At 40.0% G+C, this 20,410-nt stretch overlaps 2 protein-coding genes across 6 annotated transcripts; one reads left to right on the plus strand and one right to left on the minus strand.

Moving 5' to 3' along the window:
• The first annotated feature begins 5,508 nt into the window (after positions 1–5,508).
• LOC120112152 (uncharacterized) lies at positions 5,509–11,247 on the plus strand. Of its 5 annotated transcripts, none has more exons than XM_039130825.2 (14): positions 5,509–6,252; positions 6,928–7,478; positions 7,554–7,691; positions 8,027–8,108; positions 8,537–8,613; positions 8,714–8,829; positions 9,324–9,441; positions 9,588–9,704; positions 9,799–9,890; positions 10,003–10,069; positions 10,283–10,364; positions 10,454–10,545; positions 10,717–10,860; positions 10,949–11,247. In XM_039130825.2, exons 2-14 carry the CDS (start codon positions 7,272–7,274, stop codon positions 11,093–11,095), a joined length of 1,479 nt encoding a protein of 492 aa, XP_038986753.1. In that variant the 5' UTR covers positions 5,509–6,252; positions 6,928–7,271; the 3' UTR covers positions 11,096–11,247. The 5 variants fall into 5 exon arrangements, with proteins under 5 accessions (XP_038986753.1, XP_038986754.1, XP_038986755.1 ...); XM_039130826.2 differs by having other exon boundaries at positions 7,249–7,478; XM_039130827.2 differs by having other exon boundaries at positions 5,528–6,252; positions 7,254–7,478.
• Positions 11,248–16,452: 5,205 nt separating this feature from the next.
• Positions 16,453–19,757, minus strand: LOC103701605 (NAC domain-containing protein 71-like). The gene is made up of 4 exons (XM_017841469.5): positions 19,267–19,757; positions 18,892–19,160; positions 17,732–18,261; positions 16,453–17,535 (listed from the first exon to the last, which is right to left on the minus strand). The coding sequence occupies exons 1-4, from the start codon at positions 19,472–19,474 to the stop codon at positions 17,532–17,534; spliced, it is 1,011 nt and encodes a 336-aa protein (XP_017696958.2). The 5' UTR covers positions 19,475–19,757; the 3' UTR covers positions 16,453–17,531.
• Positions 19,758–20,410: the final 653 nt, after the last annotated feature.

Raw genomic sequence — 20,410 nt, forward strand, 5'->3', positions numbered from 1 at the left:
GACAATCTATCCCAATATGCTTTATTCGCTTATGAAACACATCATTATGAGCAATCCGCATGACACTCATATTATCACAATAAAAAGAAGAACTTCTGGTCAAAGGAACGCCTATGTTATACAGTAGCCATCGAAGCCATAAGAACTCAAAGGTAGCATCTGCTAGTGCACGAAACTCAACTTCTGTCCTGGAGTGAGAGACAACTATCTGCTTCTTGATTTTTCAAGACATAAGAGAAGAACCAAGCAAGAAATAATAGCCAGTGGTAGAATGACGATCTGTAGGGTCGTCTGCCTAATCAACATCAAAATATGCCTGAATATCCAAAGTGGAGTGGACTGAAAAATAAAGGCCGTAAAATAATATACCCTTAACATACCGAAGGATACATAGAACTGTTGCATAGTGTGTAGAACGTGGTGCATGCATAAAGTGACTAACTAGGATGACTGCATAAGAGATATCCGGACATGTAACGGTCAGATAAATGAAACTACCAACCAACTGCCAATACAGAGTCGCATCTGTCAATGGTTCATCATTAGTGGGAAGAAGGTTAATATTCACTTCCAAAGGACTATCCACGGTCTTGCTGTCTGTCAACCCAGCACGAGATAGCATCTTAGAGGCATACTTAGCTTGGAAAAGATAGTAGCCATTTGAGCTAGATGTGACCTCAAGATCAAAAAAGTAGCTGAGGGATTCTAAATCCTTCATCTCAAACTATTGTCCAAGAAACTGCTAAAGTGCATGAATTCCTGAGACGTCATCTCCAGTAATAACCATATCATCCATATATAACAAGAGAAGAACAATACCAGCCTCAAATCGCCGAAGAAATAATGCAGAATCATATGCACTAGGAGTGAAGTCCTGCTGAGTCAGGATTGAGCTGAACTTAGAAAACAAAGCTCGAGGAGACTGCTTAAGGCTATAGAGCACCTTACGAAGACGATAGACCTTCCCAGACGGATGAGCAAAACTTGGAAGAGACTATAGATATACTTCTTCAGCTAAATCACCATTGAGAAAAGCTTTTTTAATATTCATCTGATACATCTTCCATCTCTGAACGACTACAACTGCAAGCAAAGAACGAAATATGGTAAGACGTGTTACTAAAGCAAAAGTCTCCTCATAATCAATACCATACTCCTGTGTAAACCCTCAAGCCATATGTCGAGCCTTGTAGCGTTCCACAGAACTGTTACACCCACTTGCATCTTACTGCAGTCTTTTCAGGAGGCAAGTGAGTTAGATCGTATGTATGAGTATCTTGAAGAGCTTGGAGTTCATCAGTCATGGCTTTCTGCCAAAGAAGATTAGGACTGGCCTTGCGATAATTGCGAGGCTCATAGAGGGTAGCAAGAGCAAAAAACAGTGGTAATCACTAAGATGAGATGGAATAAATCTTACCCTATTAGAGCGGTGAAGGGTAGTATTGAGGGTAGGCTCGGATGATCCGGTTGTGATGATTGGATCAGTGGATGATCCAGACCCGATGGAGTCGAACGTTGAGGGATTACCTGATGAGCTCATATCACTTGCAGTAGAAAAGAAGTCTAGGAAGAGATCAACAGTGAAGTTATTAAAGATAGGAGAATACTGAGGAGGGCCTATAAAGAGTGGAGAGACGCTAGTAAACATTTTATGTTCCTAAAATTGAACATGTCGGGATATATGAAATCGCTTAGCTATAGGATCATAACAATAATAACCTTTATGTTCCATACTATAACCAAGGAAACAATAGAGATGCGAGCGTGGTTCGAGTTTAGTATGTTTATGTGATGGAAGCAGAACAAAACAGATACAACCAAAAACTTTTAAGAAAGAGTAATCAGGAACCTTCTCATAAAGAATCTCATATGGTGATTTATTTGAGATCGTAGAAGAACGTACCCGATTGATGGTATAGACTGCTATAAGAGCAGCCTCTCCCCAAAAAGACTCAGGTAAGGCAGCAGAAAGAAGAAAGGACCTGACAGTGTCCAAGATGTGTTGATACTTTCATTTGGCATGACCATTTTGCGGAGAGGTGTAAGGGAAGAATGATTGGATACTGTTCCATCTTAATTCAGGGCTTCCATTAATGAGGTAGGGGTATATTCCATGGTGTTGTCACTACGAAAAATTTTTATGGGCCGACCAAACTGAGTTTTGACCATCTGCTGAATATTACGAAAAATGGCAAGCAACTCAGAGCGATCACGCAAAAGATAGAGCTATGTATATCGTGAGTAATCATCAATAAATACCACAAAATATCGTGATCATTCCTTAGTTGTAACAGGAGTAGGTCTCCAAATATCAGAGTGTATCAAATTAAAAGGTGCAGTGAAGAAAGAAACACTTTTAAAGGATAAAGCATTTTGTTTTCCTAATTGATAAGAAATACAATCAAAAGGTTGAAAGTTAACTTTTCCTAAATGACCACTCGAAGCCAAAGACTGAACACGAGATAAAGAAACATGTCCCAAACGAGAATGCCAGACTCGAAGATACAACAACAATTGGTGGAATAGGACTAGAGCAAGGACTAGAGGTGGGTATGTGTAATAATGTGAGCTCAAACAGACGACCAACTTTACGCCCGGTTCCAACGAGCTGACCAGTCTTTTGATCCTGCACATCACAACATTTGTCAGTAAAAGTTAATGTGAGGCCATGTTCCACAAGTTGACCAATAAATGGCAAGTTAAAAGATAATTTCAAGACAGGGTATGTATTAGGTAGGAAAATAGTAGAAGTAGAAACAGAACCAACGTGGCTAACAACCATATGAAAGTCGTTAGCAGTGTAAATAACGGGAACAGAATTTAAGTGTGTTTTCAAGGGAATTAAGGAGGAATTAGAGATCATATGATTACAACAAGCGAAGTCAATGAACCAAAAAGAAGGTTTACTTGAGATGGCAGAGAGGACAGTACGAGTTAGAACCTGATGAACTATTGCCTCAATATCAGCGGTAGTAATGGATGAAGCGGGCATCGAAGAAGACACAGATGCTGATGAACCAGTAGAAGCAACAACTGCAAATCGGTGTGACGAGGCCACTTGGGCTTTCTGAGCTACTTTCTCTTCAGCCTGTTTCTTCCTATACTCTGATATTTATGTCCTATTTTGCCACAATAAAAACACTATCTCTAAAATTTATTAGATTTTTTCTTATTTGACTTCGAAGGAGTAGCTGCAACCACTGAAACAGAAGCAGAGGGAATAAGGGGAGTAGGTAAAATACCAATTGATGTGGTCAGAACCATATCAGCAGAGACACCTCACCGAGTAGCCTGACGAATCTTCTCAGAGATAAGCTCAATGAGAGCTACCTCAACAGTTGGTCGGGGAGATCTATGAAGTAAAGAAGCCCTGGTATTCTTAAATTCATTCCGAATGCCCATCATAAGCTGAATAAATTGCCGACGATCCCTATATTTCTGAAACTTCTGGGCACAGTCCTCATCTGTAAAATTAGAATCAGCCTGAAAAAGCTGATCCCAAAGACTATTAATCTGTGAATGGAAGTCAAGAATAGATTGACCAGATGTTTGACGCAACTGATGAATCTTTGACTCCAACTGGAACTGAAGAGTTAAGTCATTCGAATAATTATAACAATTTGCCAAGAAATTTCATTCAAGCTTGGCATTTCGAAATTTTGGAAGAAAAGTCTAAATAGAAGGCACAAATATATTAATAAACCAAGATAAAATCTTACCATGTGTACTATCCCACTCATCCTGTTGCTCTTCAAAATCAACATCGAACTCTGCATAGCTCTTTTTAGAAATTTTTTTGTATCCAGTGACAAATCACCATAACCTATGTCAAATGGAAAAAACAGATATAAGTTGGATGGAATATTATAATTGGTCTCGTCCAAAACAACTTTAATCGGACGTATGTTATTGTCCAAAACAACTTTAATCGGACGTATGCTATTGTTGGACAAAATCATGTTTCTTCGGTACTTTTTTATTATTATTTTTATTATAATTATTCCAAACTTAAAATATTTGAGGATCTCTATCTATCAAATCAAGAGTCTTATCTCACTATGGAGAGGGAAAAGTTTTACTGTAACGGTCTTATTATAATTGTCCCAAACTCAAAATGTTTGTGGAGGAAGAAAAGCCTCTCTATCAAATCAAGAGTCTTATCTCACTATAGAAAGGAAAAAGTTTTACCGTAACGGTACGCAAGACGCGGAAGCCTACTGCCGTTAGGGCTGGAAGTGGGCTCAGGCCGGCCCGAAGCCCATCGGGTCGGGCTGCCCACGGGCCGGGCTATGGGCTAGGCTCACTGCCTTTCGGGCCAGGCTCGGGCTTCATCATTCAGCCCATTTCTATTTTGGGCCGGGCTCGGGTATTTCATTGGCCCGGCCCGGGCCCGTCCAAGCCCGAGCCCATTTCCAAGCCCGAGCCCATCAGTCTGCCGAATGCCTTAATGGCCCGAATCGCGGCCGAGTAACCCGAGTTGCCATTAGGGATTTGCAGCCCGAGGGATTTGCAGAGGCGTCGCGGACGAGCGGTGGAGGCGACGAGGCGTGGTCCGCCTGGAGCTAGGGTTTCTCCGGTCGTCGTCGTCATCATCGACGTCGACCGTCCAAGCTCGGCGAAGTGGTGAAGAGGAGTCCCGACCACCCTATTGTCGGCGAAGCTAGGTTTTGAGGTACGATTACGAATGATCTTCTTCGTTTTGGTTCGGATTTGCGGAGGCGCAGGGCGGACGAGCGGCGGAGGCATGGAGCAGCTGGAGCTAGGGTTTCTCCGCTTCTTCTTGTCGGCTCGTCGCCGGTCGCCAGCCGTCGTCGTCGACCGTCCAAACTCGGCGAAGCGGTGAAACCCTAGATCTGAGGGCTCTTCGACCGTCCAAGCTCGTCGACCGACGACCGTACTCGACCGTTCTCACCCATTTTAGATCTGAGCTAGAAGATTTTTTTACTTTTTAATTCAACAAATATTTATCCTTGGCTTCAAATGTGTAATGCACGGTTTGTCTGCTGCCTATTTGCACATAGTTTGATAGTATTGATATGAATCCAGTTCATTTTTGCATTTGGATATGTCAACAAGTATTTCTATTTGAACTTACATTGCTACTGGTTCTTTTAGTGGTGACTTCTTTTTGCTGCATCATATTATCTGTATGTCTCTTTACTTTGTTTAGAGAACTAAAGATTTTCAGCGAGGAGAAATGACTTATAACTGCTGGGTAGAAGATCTGGTTGGAGTTCATGACTTTGAAGATGATTAATATCATTAAACTTCTTATCCCTTGCAAGTTAGGTATGCGGGTCCTGAGGAGACACCAGCAATTTGCTCATGGAAAGAGAGGTTTAATGCAAGAGCTGGCCCAAACGGGCTCGGGCCTCATTCCTTTAAAATTGTTCGGGCCTCGGCCCAGTCCGGAGCCCGAAAAAAAATTTCGGGCCGGGCTTGGGTAGGGGTGTGGCCCGGCCCGGCCCACTTCCAGCCCTAACTGCCGTGGCTCAGCCATTGTATGTCAAATCAAAAAAAAAAAAACAAATCCACAGAAAGCACGCTACTCTCCACCAAAATCTTATCCCACCGTCAAAGAAGAGATGGCTCAAGCAAAGCTAGCACGCTGCCAAAATCTTCCCTGGATCCCCACCGTCAGAGAAAGAGAAGAGAGCCAAGAGCAAGGCTTCTCTATCTTCTTGCATGCAAGGCTCCTTTAATACGCCTTGAGGTCTCTCGTCTCTTCTGCAAGCAAGCCACCGAGATCTCCCTCTGTACACGGGAGAAAGCGAAGAGGGGGGAGGTTGCTGGCACCTCCTCAGATCTGTGAAGAGTGGGCCGCTATTGTGAGAATAGCGTGGGCCGCACCTCCTCGTCGGTGGAGGAGCTTGTCATCCGCTGTCGTCGGCACCTTCTCGTCGCTCCCGCTCAGCTGCAAGATAGCCGAGCTCCGGAGAGGACACGGGGAGGACCAACTATAACGTGGATCAGTGGCGCCGGCGGCGGTGCCGGCGGAAAGAATCCCTCGGAGGCAGAGGAGGCGTCGGCGGTGGAGAGGGTGACGGAGAATGCGACCCCGTGGTGCCTCGATCTCAACGCGCAGCCGGAAGATCTCGTGGTCTTGAGCCGGCCGAGGTGTTTTCCGGCGACGGAGAAGGGTAGAGGTGACGGAGACAGCTTGAGAAGGTGGGGGAACCGGAAGAGCTAGAAGACTGGGAGAAGGAGGCTCTCGGCAGCGAGGGGAGGTCTCGCCCCGTCAGGCTAGAGAAGGTGAGGCTTTGATACCGAAAGATTCAATATTGGCTAGCTTCGTTTCACATATGAGGCAGGTCCTTCAAATTCTGCAAACACATTTTAGAGGAAAAACAAAATCGAAAAGGGGTCAGAGCAGCATGTGCACGCGTGTGGATCTCGAAATCGGACAATATCTGACCGAAAAGCTCCATGTTCCCCCTTATGTATCTCCCACATGGGCACTAAGTGCTTCACATGCCCTGCGCAGTTGGGAGCGTGACATTTGGTATCAGAGCTAAGGACGGTTCTAGTCCGAGGATGGGTGAATGAAAGATCCCACATCGGCTAGATTCGTTTCAAAGCTTAAGCCGCGTGTGTGCACATGCGGGCCTTGAAACCGGACAATATTTGGCAGAAAAGCTCCGTGTTTTCTCCATTATGTGGCCTCATGTGGGCACTGGATGCCTCACGTGCCCCGCGTAGGCGGGGGCGTGACAGATACCATGTTAGAAAAAAAAAAGAGAGAGAATGAAAAAAATATAGAGAGAGAAATACAATTGTTGTATAGCTAAGTTATATAGCTAACAACATGATTCCTTATCTAAGCCACGGAGTATGGTTTTAGAAGTAGAGCAATTTTTATTTAATCTTTTTAAGACTAGCAAGGTGTACCATGCATTCAAATCGTTAAAAAAAATTCCTACAACCTAGTTGTAGGGGATCTGCTGCCGTGGATCATCAACTACGGAGAACCTTGCAGTGCTTCCAAGAGCTGCAGCTCCCAAACACTGGGAAGCTTCCAACTCCTAAATAACGAAATGTTCCCACCAGTCCATATGTCATGCTGCCGGCCGTGTCTGTCCTCGCTCTCATCTCTCACCCACTCCCTCCTTATTTTTTTCCATTCTCATCAAGAAAGTATCAAATGAGATGAATTTGGAAGGACGGTTAAGCCATTGGCAATAGTTTTATTGGTGGCTTGTTCGCATTCCAACTTAAAACCTCATGATATAGAAGTCAGCATTTCCATAGGTCAGTAACAGGTGAAGAGGAAAATGGAGCAGGAGAAGGAGATCATTGCAGTGAGAGAAAGAGAGCATTCTGTCATGCTTCGAGTCGAGGAAGGTGGCGGCGATGGCAAGGACAGTGCCAAGAAAGTGGAGACTGCTGTGCATGTTGCAGGAGAAGAGACACAGGTTGAGGTTAAGACCAGGAGTAAAAGGGTGGCAGCACTGGATGCTTTTAGAGGCCTAACTATTGTTGTATGTCACCTTCTTTGCCTTCTTTTTTCTTTCTTTCTTTCATTAAAGAGTTTGGTTTGAAGGCGTGGCTTTCAGTTAATGATATTAGTCGATGATGCTGGAGGAGCGTATGAGCGGATCGATCACTCGCCATGGAATGGATGCACGCTTGCTGACTTTGTCATGCCCTTCTTCCTCTTCATTGTTGGAGTTGCCGTAGCTCTTGCTCTCAAGGTATCAACCCAACCCTGCTGCTAACCCCCCACCCCTACACACAAACACGCACACAAAAGGAAGAAACCACCAGGTTGCTGCTCTCCTGAACTGCATTACTGAAATCTGGTGCACAATTTTGTCGTGCTTTTCGAGGGAAAGAATTTTTGGCATACTTGATCCACTTGAAAACCAATTGGAGAGAGGATGCATCTAATTTTCTGTAGATATCCGCATCTAGTCCACTTAGTTTGCAAGACTGGATCCGATATTTCAATCAGTGAGTGGTTTGGTAGTAGGTCCTAGGCCCGGTACCGAACCAGTTCCAACTTCCTAACCCTTTCAGTGTATTGCAGAGGATCCCAAAGGTCTCTGAAGCAATTAAGAAAGTTGTCATTAGAACACTGAAACTTCTGTTCTGGGGTCTGCTTCTTCAAGGTGAGCATTCATCATTTGTTATCTTCTATCACTAGTTGAAGCTTTTCTGTCAAAATCCATGTAACACTGTAATTGTAAGTTATTTGATATACTGATGGTTGGTTTAGTAATTTTGAGAGTGGTTGGTCTAGTGATTTACTAAAATCCATAACGCATTCCAAATATGAGCTTCTTGATGCATTTGGTAGTTGCTTTACACTTTCTTACAATCTCTAACACATGCCATATATGAGTTGTTTGATTCCTTTGTTAGTTTATAGCACTTTCTCTCAATCCATATTGTAATGCAGGTTATTTGATGCATTCATAGTTGTGCTTTGTTATTTGCAGCATCTTCTTATGTTGGTTGTTTGATGTGTTATGGTTGCCCTAATGCTTTCTTAAAATCTACACAACATTTTAAATGTGGATTACTGGGTCCATTGAAGGTGGATACTCCCATGCTCCTGATGACCTCTCCTACGGTGTTGACATGAAGCACATCAGATGGTGTGGCATACTTCAGGTTCTTCCTTTAGATCTGTCACATTATACTTGATATTAGAATATTGGTGGTTCTGCTCAATTTTGTAATTTCATTTCTTTTCTTGGTGTGGCATGAACAGAGAATAGCGTTGGTTTACTTCGTTGTGGCTCTGATAGAGATTCTGACTACAAAACTACGTCCAACCATCATAGGCTCAGGCCCTTTTGCCATATTCAGCGCATATTATTGGCAATGGTAACAAATGCAATCGACATTTTGACAGTAGTTTAGTACTCAAGATTGTGAGAAAACATGGGGAAACTCTAAAACAAAAATTAGAATTTGGGCTTATAATATGAATACCCTATCATTGCAAATGTTAGTTTGTTGTATGTAAACAAGTTAGAAATTCTCACCAGAAAATCTTACCAAGTCAATGGGTTAATTACATCATCCTGATTTTATTGCATTCCTGTAATCCACATCAAACTTATTTTAAGCATCTTTTAAATCAATGGTTTTGAAACAGGTAGAAAGACTTACTCTCATGCTTGGCCAATGATCTAGTAATAGCAAGCAGAAATTTCACCTTTCCTTTCATGAATAACAATAGCTTCTCACTGAACTGTTAAGGCTTGCTTCAAGCATATCTAATACTGCTACATACGTGACATCTCCTATCAACAATTACTTCGAGTTTTTGTTGACAAAAGCATTGAATTTATGTCTCTTTGTTTATGGATGCACAGGATTGGTGGGCTCATTGCATTTGTGTTATACATGGTCTTGATATTCACTCTCTATGTACCAGACTGGAGCTTTGTATTGCATAACCCAGGCGATGTAAATGATGGAAAGAGATTCACAGTACGTTAAGGAAACTTGTTTCTGTTTCTCTCAAAGGAAATCAAACTTGTCTCTGTTCCCAAAAACTAAACCCTATTAAGTCCAAATTCTTAGAGTAACCAGTTTGCAGGGATTCTTTGAGCAAAGTTTTGGCATTTTGTTTTCAGGTCCAATGTGGTGTGAGAGGGCACTTAGGTCCCGCTTGCAATGCAGTTGGTTACGTAGACAGGCAAGTTTGGGGTATAAATCACCTCTATTCACAACCTGTTTGGATACGATCAAAGGTAGGCCTTATTTAAGTTGGCCTTTTAGGTCAATTGAAGTACCACCTGTGGAAGTTTATTTTCTATTTCATCTTTTGTTGGATAACTGTTCCAGGACTGTACAGACAGTTCCTCAAGCATGGGGCCACTGAGAAAAGATGCTCCAAGTTGGTGTCTTGCTCCCTTTGAACCAGAAGGCTTGCTCAGGTTTGTTTAAACTCTTATCTCAAACAAACAAATTCAATTGGAACTTGCATACACCAGCACTATCTTTACCACTTCCTGGTGGACTGAAACTGCTGCATATCGTTGTTTTCAGTTCGATATCAGCCATCCTTTCAGGAGTCATTGGAGTTCATTACGGGCATGTTCTGATCCATTTTAAGGTTCTTCCTTATTATTTTTGGCATATTAATTTATGTCTCAGTGGCTTTTACAGATTTGAATAACTTATGCAATGATAATGGGGTACTAAATAATCACTAGTAAAGAATGTGAAGCAAAACCATATACTTATGTTGAAAACAATTCCTTTTATGACACTTCAGACAACTTCACTTAATATACTTATGATATACTGAATCTGTTATTCTCTTTAGGTTCATTCGGAGCGGCTTAAGCAATGGCTGCTGATGGGGTTTGGTCTTCTTATTTGTGGAATCATCCTTCATTTTACAAATGGTACTCCTTTTTATATCTGTGGTTGATAAATGTCGACCCTTTTGTGCATTCCTGATATTTGACTTGGTTATCCTTTTAATTGGACACAGCTATTCCTATCAACAAACAACTATATAGCTTTAGTTATGTTTGTTTCACGGCTGGGGCAGCAGGGATTGTTTTCTCGGCATTTTATATACTGGTAGGTTGATACCTCTCATATGATAACGTGTCTTGAAATGAAATGCCAAGATCTAGCTGTTTCAGTGTCATTATCATCTATTCAAATTATTTTACCCGAATTTTCAGGCATGAAAATTTCCAAATAATTCTGAACTTTCCTCTGATATCATATGGATTTTATGATGCACAGATTGACCTATGGAGTTTAAGGATGCCATTCCTGTTCCTTGAGTGGATAGGAATGAATTCAATGCTTGTTTTTGTAATGGCAGCAGAGGGCATCTTTCCTGCATTTGTAAATGGGTGGTACTATGAAACCCCAAAAAAATCTCTTGTGCGTATTGTCTCATGTTATGATCCTCAAGAACACATTTTATCTATTTCATATCCACGAACCTAATTGCATTTGATTCAATCTGCAGGTCCATTGGATCCATGAACATGTATTTGTTAATGTTTGGCATTCAGAAAGGTTGGGTACTCTTCTTTATGTGATATTTGCTGAAATTGTCTTCTGGGCAGTTGTGGCGGGCATCCTGCACAGACTGGGAATTTACTGGAAACTGTGAAAAATGTAACTTTTAAATCATTTGGATGAACTTGTTACAATTACTTTTTCTTCTGTTTAATACTCTATATTTTGGGTCATTGAAAGCTATCTTCACCTGTAACTGCGTATAGTCTACGAGGAAATTGCAACAATTAATACTCTGAAGAAAAATCATTTCATTGTCTTGTGGTTTTGCTGTTACAGGCTTAAAATTGATTATAATGGGAGAAAGCCATGAAATCAAAATAGGCTCGTTAGTTTGAGTTCATGAAATGATGCTTAAACATTTTCCATTCAATGATTCATCTGTATTTCTTTATTCTTTTTCTGTTTTTTTTTTTTTGAGGGATCCAATGATTCATCTGTCACATGGTTGGTCAATCATGTTCATTTGAAAATGTTCGGTTGTGTTTTGGAATCTTTCAAAATTAAGTGAGTCCATGCGTAAATTTCTTTTATATTGTCAAGCAAATATTTTCTTGAAGTGAGAGCAGCCAACCAAGTGGTTCACAAACAACGAAGATTCGTTGTAAGAATAAGAGAAAAAAGAGTAATAAAGGTGTTGATGTCCATCACTTTAATCACTTTAATAGTATAATAATTCAGGAGTTCACCCAAAATAACTAGCCAGAAGGTTCAAGTCCGGACATCCTCATCAGGGTAAAAATTTAAATCCATTCAAATATAATCACAAGCATCACGATAGGCTTATGGGTAGCCTCTATGAATCTATTTTATAGTGTTTCCTAGCCCACATAAGCTATGGGCCGAGTTCGCTCTGAAAGCATTTATAACAACTTAGGACCTCATCCCAAATGGCTAGTCGAAAGGTATTATTTAGGTTTCTTAGGCCCTGTTTGGGGGAGCTTTTGGAGGGCCAGAAAGCACTTTCTGGCCCTCCAAAAGTACTTTTAGATGAAAAACTGTATTTGGTAAATTTTTCAAAAAGCTGTTTCAGCTTTTGCGGGAAGCTGAAAACAGCTTTTCGGAGGAAGCTCCAATTTGAAGTTTTTGGGAGAAAGTTGTTTCAGTTTTTTCGGAAAGCTATATTTTTGACAAAAATACCCATATTAAAATAACATAATTACATAGTTTTTCCATTTATAAATCTAAAAATCTGCTGTAGCTAAGAACCCTAGCCGTCAGACTCCCTTCCGTAAGAAAAGGTATTTTTCTTTTCAATATGCATCTCTTGAACCACATTTTAGAAGAAAAAAATTTTAATCCTTTTCCATACCTTCCAAAATTAATCTATTATTTTTTTTTATCATCAACCTCGCGGCCCGCGCTGAGGTTCTCCTCGAGCGTGGACCACGAAGAAGAGCCCCTGGACCGCGGAAAATTATTTTATGGGAAATTATTATGGAAAATTATTTTATACTAATAATTATAATATTTTATACCTTTATTTTTGTATTATACTATAAATATAATATCATATTATATTATATCATAATACATTAATATGTTATATTAAATAATTTAATATTATGTTATATTATGGAAAATTAATTTATACTAATAATTATAATATTTTATACCTTTATTTTTGTATTATACTATAAATATAATATCATATTATATTATATCATAATACATTAATATGTTATGTTAAATAATTTAATATTATGTTATATTATAGGAAATTAATTTATACTAATAATTATAATATTTTATACCTTTATTATTGTATTATACTATAAATATTATATTATATTACATTACATTATAATACATTAATATGTTATTTTAAATAATTTAATATTATGTTATATTATGGAAAATTAATTTATAATAATAATTATAATATTTTATACCTTTATTATTGTATTATACTATAAATATTGTATTATATTACATTACATTATAATACATTAATATGTTATTTTAAATAATTTAATATTATGTTATATTATGAGAAATTAATTTATACTAATAATTATAATAATTTATACTTTTATTATTGTATTATACTATAAATATAATATATATTACATTATATCATAATACATTAATATGTTATGTTAAATAATTTAATATTATGTTATATTACCAAATATTAATTTACTCTAATAATTATATTACTATTATGCTATATTAACATAATATTATTTTATATTACAATAATATTATACTATATCGTATATTTATGTATTAATTTATGTTATTGTTTTATTATGTTATGTTGTATAATACTATGCAATGTCCTTTATGGTAATTTTGTCATACAAAAGTATTTTCTCAGTTTGTTTACCAAACACAAAATAAAGTACCACAGCACTTTACGAATGTAGTTACCAAACAGCAAACAGCTTTTTATAACAGCTCTACTTCAGACAGCTCTACTTCCAACAGCTCTACTTCCAACAGCTCTACTGCCAACAGCTCCCCCAAACAGGGCCATAATCCTCTACGATCGATCCATGGTCAGCTCCAAAGAATCTGTGCTGCAGACGGCAGTGTTCCTAAAATGGCTCTGATACCATTTATAACAATCAAGGACTTCACCCAAAATGATCAGCCGGAAGGTATATTTTGAGTTCCTTAGTCCTATATAAATATCCATGATCTTCTCGATGAATAACTGATTCAGGACTAAACAAACGCCCGCACAAATCCTTACATATGGCATTGCAGCTCTTATGGTAACAAAAAAATTCTTTATTTCTATTATGGAGCATATCCCTTGTATTGTCGGAATCATTTGCATGGTGATTTGCTGTTGGAACCGCACAAATTAAATCCTTGCACTAGATTCAGTTCACCTTTAAGTCATAAGCTTTACAATCGATATATATATATGTGCGCGAATTTATGAATGTATCAGGGAAATCTCTTTCCCTCCCTTCCTCCTCCTCTCACTCTCTCGCTCTCTCTCTCACACACACATAAGATCTCCGATGGCAGAGTCAACAACCAAAATTAATTATCTAACTATTATTTTCTGCTGTAAAATTTTAGCACAAAAGGACTGCTTTTATCATTCATAAACATATGAAAAATGGCTTTCATATTGATGAAAGTAGCTCATGCTAGTCCAAACTACAGGTCGTATCACAACCATATTATACAATTTTATGTTTGCTACTCCTTTAGAAGATTAAACTTAAGCAAGATTCTTTTTTGTCTAGTTCTGGGCATCTAGCACAAAGTTAGGAAGGAGAGGATTCTCTAGAAAAATGGGGCTCATGTTGTAATTGGCTCTGGTTTCCTTTTCATTATCCTAGTGAAAACAGGTCAGGCACTCTGGTGCCTAACGTTTCCTTAAAAAAGAAACATTATATTTTTATTAATTGAAAGGAACAAAAATTCACCCATCCTTTTTTTTTACTTACATTGAAAGAATGAAGTTATGCTACTGGTATTTTTTTTCTCTTATCATGATGGTTATGTTAAAAACTTCATGGTAGAAGCTCTTAAATGGTTACTCTCAGGTTGTAATGTAGCCTCCTTAGATCATAAGCAACAATTTGTTTGATGTATTTCCAAAACATATTAATATTTTTTCAGAGAATGAAACTCATTAGCAACTAGACTTTGCGAAACATTATTTTGTTCTGATCCTGCCACATCTTTTACTAGGCGGTGTTTGGCATGATGTCCCACTTCTCTAGGCTTCTACAGGCCACACAAGTAGAAGAAAAGTAAGCAACTATCAAGATTTTAAAGTAGTAAATTGTCATGAGGCACGTGCAGCACCTAGTGCCCATGTGGGGGCCACATGAGGGGGGAACACGAGGCTCCCCTGCCAGATATTGTCCGGTTTTGGGATCCGCACGCGCCGCTCAGACCTCTCCCCGGTTTTGTTTTCCACCCAAAATGCGTCTGCAGGATTTGGAGACACTCGCCTCATATGCTCAGGCTCTGGAATGAGTTTTTCCAATGTGGGACTATTGAGCCTCACACCTTTCTCACCATCGGACAAGAGCCGTCCTCGACTATGATACCAAATGTCATAACCCCGCCTGCGTAGAGCACGTGCGGCATCCAGTGCCCACATGGGGGCCACATGAGAGGGGAACACGGGGCTCCTTACCATATATTATCCAGTTCTGGGGCCCGCATGCGCTGCTTAGACCCCTCCTCGATTTTGTTTTCCACCTAAAACGCGTCTGTAGGATTTGGAGATACCCGTCTCATATGCCCAAGCTCTGGAACGAGTCTTTCCGATGTGTAACTATTGGGCCTCACATAAATAATATAAATAAAGTTGAAAAGTAGCAGTTTTCTCCAAAGTGAAGTTGACGATGCCAGATGCCATGCAAGAACCGAACAAAGAAGCAGATGCTTGATATCTCATATTCGATGAGGCAGATTGTGCACTTTTGCAATGTTCCGAGGCTCCTTTCTGCCTAAGTTTTTTACTCTGCAAACATTCTTCCATAGTAGCAGTCCGGTGGAGTCTTAAACATTGAATGTAGAGGACTCCATATCTCTCCAGCTAGCATTTCGGTATTCTCAATTCAGATTTAATTTCATCAAATATCTGAGCTTACAAATAAACCATGGCGCATTACCTGTTAACAGGACACTAAATGCTACTTTGCCTAATAATGGTGGAAAGACGACTGAGTTATTCTATCAGATCTTAGGTTGTAGATAAGTGCTGAAACAATAGTCATCTGGTTAGTGTTGGATTGATTTATTGTTAGCCACTGAAGATAAGATATCTTCCTCAGCATATTGTAGTTTTGCATTATGGCTGCAGGATCAGGGGAATACCTTACATGGCTCTGTAGGTGGTTCCATAATGTTGGTGGTACCTATCTTGTCTAGATTTTGTAGTCTGAAAGGAAAATTGTCTAGTTTGCAACTCTGAAGGAAATGCACTCTATGTGATTCAATCCATCTTAGACACATAATTTCAGGGTTTCTCCCATTTTATCATACCAATGAAATGAGTGGTGGGTTCCCTGCTTTGCTTCCAAAAAAAAAAAAAGAATCACCTGAATTCCCATGGACTCACTCAATGGGTCCAATTTAGGGAAATTACTATTGTTCTAGTAGCATTACAGTTCTCATCATTTATCTCTCCTTATCGTGCCGTACATAATAGAATGGATAAAAGAGAGCAAGATTGCCCGAGGTATTTAGCAGTAGCATATGTGCTCCATTCTATTTGCATATGTTTTTACTTTTATTTTTTTTGGTTGGGGAGGGGGGTGATGGATTGAGTGTAAAGCTAAGCCTTCCATATTTTATTAGAGAAAAAGAAAGGGTGGAAGAGCGAGCAAAGTAACAATGAAAGTGAAAACAAAAGAAGAAACAGTACTTGCGGTATCTGACTCCATAAGGAAAATCCACAGTTCTCTGAAACAATAGCTTATCTTGCTTGATCTTGATTAAAAAATAGATTTTAGAGTGGTGATATGGTCATTGATTGAGAGAGAGAGAGAGAGAGAGAGAGAGAGAGAGAGAGAGCTTTCAGTTTCAGCTGACGCAACTGAGCCTGAGGATCTCTACTAGTCCATCCAATCAAGCACAAAAGCAATAAACTAGTTTCCTTGAACAAATTGGGCAACATTTGCTGCTCTTTTCCAAACCTTTCTGACATAAAAGCCTTTCATGAGATCACGAAAAAGAAGACATGCCCATAAGCAGTAACTCTTCCTCATTTAAAAAATGATTGGTCTCATCTCCTAGAATGGCCCAGCTCCCATTTCATATGTTAAAACACCATCTATCATCTAAGAAAGTATAGTTACCAGTATTGACATAGAACTGCAATGACTCAAGGTATGGCAGTGGCATGGTATCATTATTGGGGCCACATTGAAGGAAGTATTGGTGGTGCACACCACATCCTCACTGCCAAGTCATCCTTGATGTTCATGGAAAGATGCCAATCCATTCACACATAGACATGGACTGACCCATACTGCTATACTTTTCTTTTCCCCTAACTAACACCTTGATGAGAGAAGTATGGCTCTGTAATCATAACCATCAAGCTTTGTCCCTACTATTCAGGCCACTTTTTTTTCTTCATTCTCCAATTATTCTTTGTAAGGACTGCCTCTGGGCTTATTGCAGGCTCTTTCAAATCTTTCTTACAGAATGGGCTCCACATGTTTGCAAAGTTTCAGGATCTCCAACACCATAACAGACTACCACAAACGAAATCCAGTGAAATGGTAACTTCATAGACACCTGAACCCTTCAGCCCCTTCCAGTTTCCACCATCTAGCCTCCATTCCTTGAAATCACAAACACAAATTGGCAAAAAGAATGCTCGATATGGATTGGGCAGTAGTCCCACCAACCGAAGAAAAGACAATGTGGCAATCACATGCCTGCAAGGGTACTGACATACCATGTCCATATCCCTTGGCAGCTGTCTCTGCAAGTCTTCTGACACTATTATTGGATACCTAGAAGTGTAACATCGACAAGCTAGAAACCAAACATCCAATCTTATGTGATGACTCTCTTCTCTCTCCAAGCTTGTCTTAAAGCTAGCTACACCATATAGACCAGAGGTTTCAATGAAAGGAAACAAGAAATTATACAATGAAATTAACTAAAACTTCATGAATTACAAGTTAACACCACAGTTCCATCCACATCGATCTAAACTTGTAGTTAACACACCAAAAAACAAAAGATAAATATGCATAGTAGGTGGATTATTTCTATGTGCAATGCTGTTACTCACTTGAAAGTAGTGAAGTCTTTTCCTGCATCATGGAGTGGATTCCATGACCAGAGCTTGTCTGAAATGGTTGCCAGTGAATTGGGCGTAAGCAGATGCGGTGGCACCGGTACGAATTGGTCGGTTAGATTCAAGTAGCCTTGGTGGTAAGCTACCATTTTGCTGAACTCAGCAGCTGTTGTGGTGGCTGTAGAAGAAGTTGAAGGGAGTAGGGTGCCTGCTGGTACCAGTGTATCTGATGAGTTCAGTGAAGTCCCTTCTTGTTCGAGCGATGTGGTCATGTTCAACACCGGAGCCGTCGCGCCATAAACCGACATGTCATTTGCGCCACTGCAAACTCCCACTTCATGGATGTTCTCTAACTCTGATGAGGAGGAATCTGCAGTGAGCGTTGTGAAGAAGGTTGATGGATGGTGATTGTTCTTGTGCTTTTTATCGGGTCCGGTAGCATTGGAGGAGAATGGCTTGTGCATGCCGGAGAGTTCGTCTCCAACCCCACCTCTCTTGTACACTCGGCAAAGTGAGATTTCAGCCTGAAAAGAGACACAGGGTCTTGCCTAACTCAACTCCAAATAGAAACAGAAACAACAAAGTCACTTTAAAAAGAAGGAAAAAAGAGTAAAGAAGAAGAAGAGCAAATTCTTTAAGGAGTGTTTTGGATACCTGAAGAGAATTTTCATTAGAGAAATATCCACAGCAATGAGCAATGAATGCTTCTGGAATAAGAAGCAATAGTATTTATGATTATTAGCCAAACAATGTTAGGGCTTGCTCTTGAAGAAGGCACCGGGTTTCTTCAACAGAAAAAAGAGGTCCAGGGTACTGTACAAAAATCTCGCTAATAATATAAATATTTTGTGGTGGGAGTACGATTGGTGCATCCACATTGAAAATGATATTTCCGACTAATTACTTTCAGTGTTTGTGTTGTAAACTTTTTCAATTGTAGTATTAGAAGCCAAGAGAAGAATGACTTAATCTTAGAGAAGGTTTACTGATCATTTTTTTGGTTATATCATGAATCATGTTTTGCTAAGAATTTTCTTCCCCACTGTATGAGACCATGAGGATTCAAAACAAAAAAAAACAAAAACACCTTTCCTGTTCTCCTTTTTTTCGAACATCAGGCCCAATAATGTATACAAGAATTTGTAAAAATTTACCTTGTGATTCCGATCAGTTCCCTCCTGTGGCAAACGGTATTCATTCATGATCCAACTTGTTCGAACGCCTTTCGGAGCTTTCCCGGAATAGAAGACAAGAGTCTTCTTCAGTCCAATTGGCCTAGAGTTCTCGGACCGTATCATCTTGTCAGCCCCAGTAGCCTTCCAGTAACCTGAGGTTGTCACCCGGTTCGGCCTATCACCATTCCGATACTTCCGATCTCTAGGCACGTAAAAGAACCATTCCTTCTCTCCTATCGTAGCAAATGCTGAAAAGAAGAAGAATCTGCGAGTCAGTAGCCTGAAGTTTGCGTCTAAAGTTCTAAATCCATGAAGAGATGGAGAGCTGTAAGGAAATTAAGGAGGCTGTCGAACCGGGAAGCTCCCATGGGTCATAGCGGTAGAGGTCGAGGAAGATGATAAGTTCCATGTTGAAGCGCTTCCCCTCGACCTTGCGGCGGAGGTAGAACTCGATGAGCTCCTCCTCGGTCGGGTGGAAGCGAAAGCCAGGCATCACTAGATCGTGCTCATGACCATCCTTTTCGCCGTTGCCGCCGCCGCTCATTGCTGCTGGAATTACCATAGAATGAAGCAGCCTGTGATGTTCATTGTCTTCTCCCTTCACCCATACTCTCCTATATACTTGCCTGCAAGTGGAGTCTATCGAATGGACCGGTGCAAGTGGTGGAGAAGATATATGTGGAGGGTGAGTTACTATTAATTGTAATTTCTACTAGATTACTAGTAGCACTATGACTGTTCTCTATTTTATCCCTCTTTTCACTATAAAGAGGTGAGAAGAAAAGAAGAGGAGAAGAGAAAGAGAGAAAATGGAGGGTTAGTAGAAAGATTTCACGACTTCAGGGAGGGCCTACATGGAGGGAGAGAGGGAGAGAGAGAAAGAGAAATAGAGAGAGTGAGAGAGAGAGATCTGCATGGAGCTGTGAAAAGATGTGAAGGAGACTCTCCAAGTTAAGGACAACTTGGCGGCGACCTAGCTCTTAGAGGTGGTTGGCTCTCTCGGGTCCTCTTGTCTTTTACCCTGATACGATCTGGAACTCTTGGAATTTCTACAAGTTTTTTTTTTACTTCCTTCTTTTTGACTGCTTCAACTCTTTTCTACTCATTTATTTCTCATCTCTTTCTCTTCATTCTCCAAGTACGCGCCCACAAAACCAACATAACCGCATAAGAAGGAACAGGCTCATTGGTGAGGCCTTTGAACTTATCACCATCTATATGGCCATGCACATTTACCTTATTCATTCGAATTATCAGCAAATATATTTTGTATGTGCACTCATGCACGGTATTTTTATATGCGACCTTATCTATATACTGAAAATGCCCACAAGAAGTTCGGCAGCGGATAAAGAAGCATCTCGCTGATTTCAGAGCAGCGAAGGAGAGGATTACTAATATGATACTATCTTATATATAATTTTCTTCAATATTTTTGCAACCGAATGGTGAATTCATTTTGGTTTGTCTTAAGTGGCTAACTATCCTGATCCTCTTC

Source organism: Phoenix dactylifera, chromosome 13, assembly GCF_051530095.1.
Source record: "Phoenix dactylifera cultivar Ajwa chromosome 13, Ajwa_hap1_PhDact_Kaust_v1.1, whole genome shotgun sequence".
Classification (NCBI taxonomy): Eukaryota; Viridiplantae; Streptophyta; class Magnoliopsida; order Arecales; family Arecaceae; genus Phoenix; species Phoenix dactylifera.

Bases quoted from the DNA above. Each gene is read 5' to 3' on its own strand.
- LOC120112152 (XM_039130825.2), top strand. From the start codon at position 7,272: ATGGAGCAGGAGAAGGAGATCATTGCAGTGAGAGAAAGAGAGCATTCT. The intron at 7,692-8,026 runs GTATCAACCCAA...AGTGTATTGCAG, and splicing joins CCGTAGCTCTTGCTCTCAAG to AGGATCCCAAAGGTCTCTGA. The intron at 8,830-9,323 runs GTAACAAATGCA...ATGGATGCACAG, and splicing joins AGCGCATATTATTGGCAATG to GATTGGTGGGCTCATTGCAT.
- LOC103701605 (XM_017841469.5), bottom strand. From the start codon at position 19,474: ATGGTAATTCCAGCAGCAATGAGCGGCGGCGGCAACGGCGAAAAGGAT. The intron at 19,161-19,266 runs GTTCGACAGCCT...TCTTCTTTTCAG, and splicing joins TGACCCATGGGAGCTTCCCG to CATTTGCTACGATAGGAGAG. The intron at 18,262-18,891 runs GTAAATTTTTAC...GTCTCTTTTCAG, and splicing joins GAACTGATCGGAATCACAAG to GCTGAAATCTCACTTTGCCG.